Raw genomic sequence first — 8,472 nt, 5'->3', positions numbered from 1 at the left:
ATAAGCGTCAATCTCTGAACGTTCCATTATAACATGCCAAAGTGAACGTGCTGGTGTTATGAAAACAAGTAGGTTCAAATTAGCGAGGGCCACACCGACATGTTCACTCATACATGGAAGTAGAGTATTTGGCACAGCGCAAGCATCTTGGCCATGTGGTACACCATGCTAAACAATCTCTTATTGTGTAAGTGCGGTTGGGGCAATGACGTATACGTGTACATAACACGTGTCTTTTTGACGCGTGATGTTCGTATCACTTGCAACTATGTCTGATGATGATGAGGGGCTTGTGTACATCAGTATGTGAGGATGAAGATCGTGTCTGTATAGGACTGTGTCCATTAAATGTATCTTACGCCCAAACGAATCGCAGTCGACCGAGATTCGGGTTGATACCCCTCCTTGCACCCTTCCCGCCTTAGCTTTTCCACATATGATACTTATGCTTAAGTGTATATGTATTATAAGTACATCAATAACATTTACTGTAATCGTTTAGCAAAGACTGGGGATGGGTTGCTTTGATATAACAAGCTGTAACACATTGTGAGTGAGTGAGTGAGTGAGAGAGTGAGTGTGTGAGTGAGTTAACGCCTCCTTGAAGAGTATCAAATGGGAAAATGTCACATGGGGGAGTTGGGTGGGAGGTGGGTTGGGATGGGGCAGCTGATTCACGTCATCGTATCCCAATTGTGTGGATCGATGCTCACGATGTCAATCACTGGATTGTCTTGACCAGACTTAAATTATCTACAGACCGCCGTCATATAGCTGGAATATTGCTGAGTGCAGCGTTAAACAACAAACTAACAAAGAAATTATATGGAGCCTGTGATGAAATTGTGTGACCTGGCTGACCGGCTGTCACTGGTTTGCCAGGCCCACTCTCGAGTATTGTCATGCCTTTTCTGACATTGCTGGAACATTGCTGACTGGGACTTACAGCAAGATTCAGTCATTCACTCCTAAGATGCAAATTGTCAGTGATGAGGACATCTTGCAGTTGGAACTACACATAAAAAAATAAAATTGCCTTTATTAAAATGTTGATCATGTTGAGAGTGTTTGTTGTTCTGCTTTCAGTTGCCACATTATTGGAATAAATCAGGCATGTCAGCCGTTTTTCAAATTAACATTCCAATAAAAATACCGACTTTTTAAACTATTTCATCATCAAATCATTAACGAATGGAATACTGCCGACCATCACTTCCTTTTTTCAATTGACGAAGATGTGTATAATTTGAATACACAGGGAAAACATTCATGTTTTGTTTTTGATGAATTGTATTAATTACATTACTGCATTAAAATATATTATCGATATTATGATAAATGCATCCATTATACTACACTGCGGGGCAAAAGTATACACCCATGTTAGAATATTATACACTCATGGTTGATAGTGGATAAAAATGAAACAAACGAGAAATGTTATTCGATGGTGATGTATTTGATACGGGTATCAAAGTTGTGTTTTGGACCTTAAGTTTAAGTGTTTTCAGCATAATACCCTTTTGATAACGTTTGTAATTTTTGGGTTTTCAAGTGCTTACTTTCTTTTTTCCGGCAGTTTACATCTCTTAGCTCGACAGTAAGTAACCACAGCAGTGTAATGATGGAAGTTTATTGTGAACGCTGTCGATGCATTTCAATAACTTGGTAACAATTTAATAATAATACATATGGGTCGGGCAAGTAAATTCATTTCCTTTAATACAGATTCATTATTTAATTATCATTTATATATTATTTTAATATTTCGTTCAAACATTGAACCTTGAAGCAAATTCCGTGCATTATGGTTAAACCAAACTGTAGTTTAGGCAATAGTACGAATTTGTCCAAGCGTGAAAAGGTTTGTTCAACGTTAACCTGACTGTCAATACCTCCAAGTTTGAAATAATTCAAAAAATGTAAGAGAAAACAAGATTCAATTCTCTTTCCCCCAACCTCTACAAAACAATCTGACTCAGCACACGCGCAAGCGGTTAAAAGGCTCATTATTACATCAACGATGATTTGTAAGAATCGCTTGAACATGCCACAGAGGAGTCCAAGATTGGCTGGTTGTGTGAAGCTCTTTGCTGACCTGACCTGGTTCCTGGTGTGGAGCATTACCCCTCTTCATCCCTCTCTCCCTCCCGCCCTCATCGTTCACGTCACGAGGTGAGCACCATCACACAGACGCGAAGGCTCTACTTAAACAGCGCATCGCTACGGGGACCTGTAGTTTCTCTTTCCCGTGCGGGGTCTCTCAATATGTGGGTAACTAAAACACACTACGGGACAATGGAGGGGTGGGTAGTCATACTAGTGACTGCCCTAGCAGCTTTGACACGTCCGGTCACACCTATACCCGTTAGGGAAAAGGTAAGAGGATTTTTCTTTCATCTTAACCGCCGCATCAAAATGTTGATGATGTTTTGTTTCTTTTATTGCCTATTTATCTTATTATTACTAATATTTCATAGCAGAAACCATTAGCCCAGCACAAAGTTCCTATATTGATGCAGACACGTGGCGATGTTGAAATATGGTATCGGATGCAGAGCAGGAAATAGTCAGTATCAAAAGGCGTTAATTGTATAATAACGTATTCATAAGTCATATTAGCTATTATTGCTACACATAGCATTTCAATATCGAGTCATCATAGAACCATGGCTGTTCTCCATTACAGGGCTTGTACATGTGTTAAACTGCCGACGCTATTGACATGGTACTCATTCATGTAATGGCAATTTGATGACGCGTGTCAATACTGCAAGATTGAGCCTTCTTGAAACAAACACAACGAGCAGGTTCGGAAATAATTACATTCACAGCTGATGACTTTAACAGGACAGGCAATAGTATTTGCGTTATTGCGATAGAAAAACAAACCTTTCCTAAAAAGTGTTACCTCGCGAAAACTAATCAAGAAAGGACATCACATAATTTCTCAGTTTCTGATTAAAGATCATTGTCCGCATACCAATGATTGGACTTCTATATGAGCCCATGCCACGTGTCTTCCGATTGACATCGGTGAATATTACAAGATTAACATTCTAACGTCGGCCTGGGAATCTGAATCCGCTCTGAATCTTCACTAGCGATGCATGTTGTATGGGATTAATGCTTAATTCCTGTAGTTGCCTGGTTCCTTCTAGCATCGTGGCTTCTTGCCACGATGAAGGTCAAGTAATCAAAAATTACCGTACATCCATTTGCCTGTTCTCCTTGAGTTAATTACCCAGCAAGGAGCGTGTCTGCTTGTGTTTTTACCACGTCCAACATTGTATATATACATATGGTGTTTATCAGACCGCCGTATGCCGTTCTCTGAATGTTTACACCTTCCCAACCAGATCCTGGCTTACTGGACCGTGTGACAAACTAACAATAGTGCTGGTTAGAAATACTTCTTTGAATTATTAACATTCCAGCTCCACTTTGTGAGTGGTAGTAATTAGGTTTAAGTTCGAGTGCTTATACACATGTTTAAGTAACAATTCAGTTGCCGTAGTTACCATAATCTTGACCAGTCGCGATGATGGCGACGGTTTATGTTTGCTTCTATATTTGTTGATGAACACTGGGATTATAGACACCTTTGTGACATCTGTTTGTTGGGGATTATGTAAAAAATGCATTCATGTAGAAATGTAAACGATGCCTGTATATCCGATTAGATTTTTTCATGACTGTTAATTTTAAAGTGTTCATTGATCGCCTCTGTGGTGTGGTGGATAGAGCGTCTGTCTGGAGAACAAAAAGTCAGTGGTTCGATCCCCGGGCCGCGTCTTACCAATAGACTTTGAAAAGTGCTACCCTGTCTGGCACTCGGTATAAAGGAAACGAAACAAGGACGACTGGTATAATGTGTCTGAGTGGGATATTCATGTTAAACTGGGGCATGGTATCTCAGTGGGCTGGCACTATAAAACCGGACCAGAACAAGCCGCCACACACACATGTGCATGCACGGTCGCTATAAAAGCACAGTAATCTGTACGCGACGTTAATCCTCATTTCACCTCGCCACGCCTCGCCTCAAGCGTTCATTATATTTCGACCTGTGTGTAGGTCAAGTAACGTATTTGTACGTGTGGAGGTCATCGTCTTCATTTTTAACGTACGACCGCTTTGAAAATGTAGTGACTGGATGTGCTTAATTAGTTGAAATTTGCTATTTTTAATGTTTTTTAATAAAAATGGTAGGTTGGTTGGGATTAATACTAGAGCTATCGCTACTTTATTGCATTTCAAAGTGACGTCTCTTACTATTTAGCCGCAATAGTATTTATAATTCCTATGTATGAACACTACAGAGATTTCCTTACTTGAATTTTCTTATGAAATTCCAACGACTTACTTGAATAATCGTTAGTATTGTTTGCAAAAATAATAAAATTCGTTACCTCTACCTCTTCCGACCATCAACTACATTTCGAGGTATCCGAAGTTCGCGATATCCGAAGTTCGCGATATCCGAGTGTTCACGATATCCGAGTGTCATTGTTAAAGCAGACCATCAAGTTTCATCGCCATGAACGATACATCACGATAGGGGATATTCGTGGTTTAACTGTATGTCAGTGAGGAATATTCACCTCGCTTACACCGCTTTCTGTTGATAAATGTCACTCACCCACGCCTTTGTTTAGGATTGTATACATACCTCTGAACCCTTGTTTTACATATTTTACTGTTAACTAATATACTTCCGGTATGTACTTCTACTTGCTCGAGTGTCTACGTGGCTCATACGCAAGTAACATGTTCACCGTTATTTCTTGCTGAATGCCCCATGCAATGCCTACATTATAGGACGGGAAGGGGTGTTTTCCTTTGACAAAACTGGTGACATTTAACACAGAACGATTCATGCTATTGTGGGGTTGGAATAACATGTTGAAATATCGTGTTTGTTGTGTGTCGACACGTTTTGTCACTTGTATTTGACAACACTTTCTTGAGAACGAATGGAAAGCAAAATATTTGTTGAAACAAACAGAATGTGTAGCGAATGTTAATAGCCATTAAAGGTTGTCGCCGTCATATTGTTGACATGCGTTACGTAAGATTAGAGTATTTGTTTGTTTGTTGTTTAACGCCGCACTCAACAATATTACAGCTATGTGACGGTGGTCTTTAAAGAATCGAGTATGTACCAAGCACAGTATGTGCATCGATCCACGCAATTGGGATACGATGACATGCATCAATCAAGTCAGCGAGCCTGATCACCCGAACCTGTTAGTCGCCTCTTACGACAAGCATAGTCGCCTTTTACGGCAAGTATGGGCTGCTGAAGGCCTATTCTAACACTGACCTTCACGGGTTCTAAATACATTCACATCAGACATAGGAAATTTAACATTCATGTCTTACCAATCGAATTGTGTGTGTTCGTACCCAAGTGGGCTTTCAATGTCAGAATAGGCCCCCAATAACCGGCCAATTAGGTGGACTGCGCAATCGCGCCCTGTCGTTGTGGATTGTTGTCCATGATATCAACCACTGGTATAAGTTGTCAAGACTTGATTATTTATGGTCTGTCGTGGTATATTTGAAATATTGATGCGTAGAAGAACACTTTCTCAAATAGTCACTCACAAACACATTAAGTACATCTGACAAGGGCATTGTTCTCCAGCCATTTGCTTGAAACTATCTGTAGAATCAGCGATACCTAATTGCCGAAGAACATGCTCTCCCACAGGAGGTAATTACCAAAGCCTCATATTGCCATAAGCCTTCTGCGAGCGACGTCGTGACACTGATGACGCTGTCATTCACGGTAGTCGACGTCGTTGTAGTTACCGGAGCAGTGTAGATGGTTGTTACTGTCGGCGTTTCCGTCCTGAAACTGGAGCCAAAAATCGCAGTATGTTTGTTGCGTTCCGGGACAATGAACCTCTAACAAGTCATACGAAGGACAAGGTTATTCACTCACTTGATGTACGTGTTTAAATGATGGATTGTTGTCTCTCTCTCTCTCTCTCTCTCTCTCTCTCTCTCTCTCTCTCTCTCTCTCTCTCTCTCTCTCTCTCTCTCTCTCTCTCTCTCTCTCTCTCTCTGTGTTTTGGGGGTCATTGAGGTAGACATTTTTTGTGTTGGAAACAAAATATGTTTTAAGTCACTGCTTCAAGACATCTAAAAGATATGGACTTATGGCAGGATTAAGTTGATGTTAACAGTAGTTAAACTAAAGGATGTTTTTTGGAACTTCTAGAGTCTAACATGCAGCAAGTCGTTGAAACCCATCAGTACTGACATGCATATCGATGGAAATAATTTTAATCATTAAGATAAATCTCAAAGGAAATAATTTCAATCATTTACCGGTCAAGACAGATCCGATATTAAATGCTTTAAATGCTTCGTACAAAATAGCATTGTTACGCACCATTCATTCCTTTATAAATAGAACTAGAAAATAACAGTTAATTCGAGAGTACACACTGTGCAGATGTGAGTTAGTGATTTTTCAATTGCTCGTGCATCACATTTACAGCGGCTGCAAAACACACTATGTATCATCGGCCGGACACAAACTTTACCCAATCAATACCATGTTGAAATTAAACCTCTCGTGATTTATCCCAACGATGAACAATATGGCCGAAGGTTATTTCCTACGAAATTGAATAAAAGCATTTTTTCTTTGAAGGTGTCCTGAAAATTTGAGACCTCAATAACAGAAGCGGCAGGAGTGACAGATGCGTCCGAGAATGGCTTTCATCACCTTAGTCTTTGTCAAATAGTAATTTGTACGTAATAACATTCTACGAACTTCAAACGCAGTCACGTGGCCGTCCCACAGCGTGTGGTTCCGAATGTTTACCATTGTAGCGACACGTGGTGAGACGTCATACTCTATGGGAGCACCAGTGGCCCTAAGATGCGCTTTGCAGAGTTGCCTCCCTTAGGTGTGCCAGAAACCTACCATCGTGAGTTCGAATCTCGCTTTGTTCTGATTATGTTACTAGGATTGTCAGCGCCCTATCCGTGCTTCGGTCTTTGAAGACTATCAGATGTTTAGATACTGCCAGTAATAAGGGGCTTGGCTGTGTATCAGTTGTCCACAATGGTAGCTGAATATGTAAAGTACGTGGGTGACCATAAAGATGATGAAAAATGGCTCGATCATACACGGAATACTTAGTATTGTAGTAATGCTTTAATCTGTGCGTTTTGCAAAGGTACAGGTTATTCTCTTGAATACGATGAGCGGCGATAAATAACAGTATAACTGAATGTTGTTTAACGCCGCAGTCAGCAATAATCCCGTCATATCACCCGGCCTGTAAATAATCGAGTCTGAATCAGAGTCTGAAAGCATGAGCTACGATCTATGCCATCACGGTACCCGGCCATCCGAATCTCTTTCAGCCGCTACTGAAGACACACAGGACTACAAGGGACCTGACCCGTGAAGATCCGGGGCACAACAGGTCTTCAGCAGCCCATGCTTGCCGTAAAAGGCGACTTTGCTTGTCGTAAGAGGCGACTAACGGGTTCGGATGGTAGGGCTCGTTGACTTGGTTGATGCATGTCATCGTATCCCAATTGCGTAGATCGATGCTCATGATGTCAATCACTGGATTGTTTACAGAACATCGTCATATTGGTGCGGTGTTAAACAACAAACAAACAAATAAATACAAGTGACCTATTCTACAGAATCGCCACCTGCGACCAGTGTGACGGTAACGATATTCTCTTATCACCTCTCCAGCCACACACCTGAGTTCCTGCCATTTGATTGTCTTTGCCCGTATACACGTATATATGGTTGTATACTGTATATGTGGGTTGGATGTTCTAACTAATTCCATGTACTACTAAACCGACTTGACCTACTTCGGAAATAGGATACCAAGGTCATCGGAAAGCCTGTGCATTGTCGCTGGGAAGATGTGGAGTAGTGGCATGTCTTACCACATGTTGGTGAAGTGGAAACCATACGGAACCACACACTGTCGGACAATGACATGGCTGCGTTGGAGTGAGTGAGTTTAAATTTAACGTCACATCGGCAATATTTCAGCCATATCGTGACGAGAGCTGCGATTGAAGTTCTTAGGATGTTACTGTGTACAAATTACTATTTGACAAATACCAAGGTAATGAAAGCCATTATCTGGCACTCCTGTCGCTCTGCTATTGAGGTATCAAATTTTCAGGACACATTCAAAGACAAAACGGTTGTGTTTAATTTCGTATTCAATCTTCGGCCATATTGGTCATCGTTGAGATAAATCACTGTAATGGAGACCTATTCTGTTCATGGTGTGCAGGGGACCTATTCTGTCACAAAATTCCCCCAGGGAGTCGAACGTGGGGTATTGGTTAGCCATTCTGTCTCGCAATTCCGAAAGGGGCAGAAACTTCAGGTACTGGTGACCTCTTCTGTCCCCAGCGCAAAAGAGACAAGCCTGGGTGGTTATTAAACCCCACTGCACCATAGCGTAA

The 8,472-nt window shown here is 41.1% G+C and overlaps 1 protein-coding gene across 2 annotated transcripts in view; it reads left to right on the top strand.

Moving 5' to 3' along the window:
* Nucleotides 1-2,155: 2,155 nt before the first annotated feature.
* The window catches only part of LOC139468252 (uncharacterized), a 31,749-nt gene continuing 25,432 nt past the window's right edge, over nucleotides 2,156-8,472 (top strand). Inside the window, exon 1 of one of the 2 annotated variants that reach the window (XM_071250096.1) lies at nucleotides 2,156-2,379. In XM_071250096.1, the coding sequence (XP_071106197.1) occupies nucleotides 2,269-2,379 (111 nt within the window). In that variant the 5' untranslated portion in view covers nucleotides 2,156-2,268. The remainder of the gene's footprint in view (nucleotides 2,380-8,472) is intronic. The other variant, XM_071250097.1, reaches the window with a different exon arrangement.

The sequence above is a fragment of the Haliotis cracherodii genome, unplaced genomic scaffold, assembly GCF_022045235.1.
Source record: "Haliotis cracherodii isolate W230 unplaced genomic scaffold, xgHalCrac1.p SCAF_2, whole genome shotgun sequence".
NCBI classification, from domain to species: Eukaryota; Metazoa; Mollusca; class Gastropoda; order Lepetellida; family Haliotidae; genus Haliotis; species Haliotis cracherodii.
The sequence above is the reverse complement of the archived record's forward strand: the minus strand, read 5'-3'. Positions and strand labels throughout refer to the sequence as shown.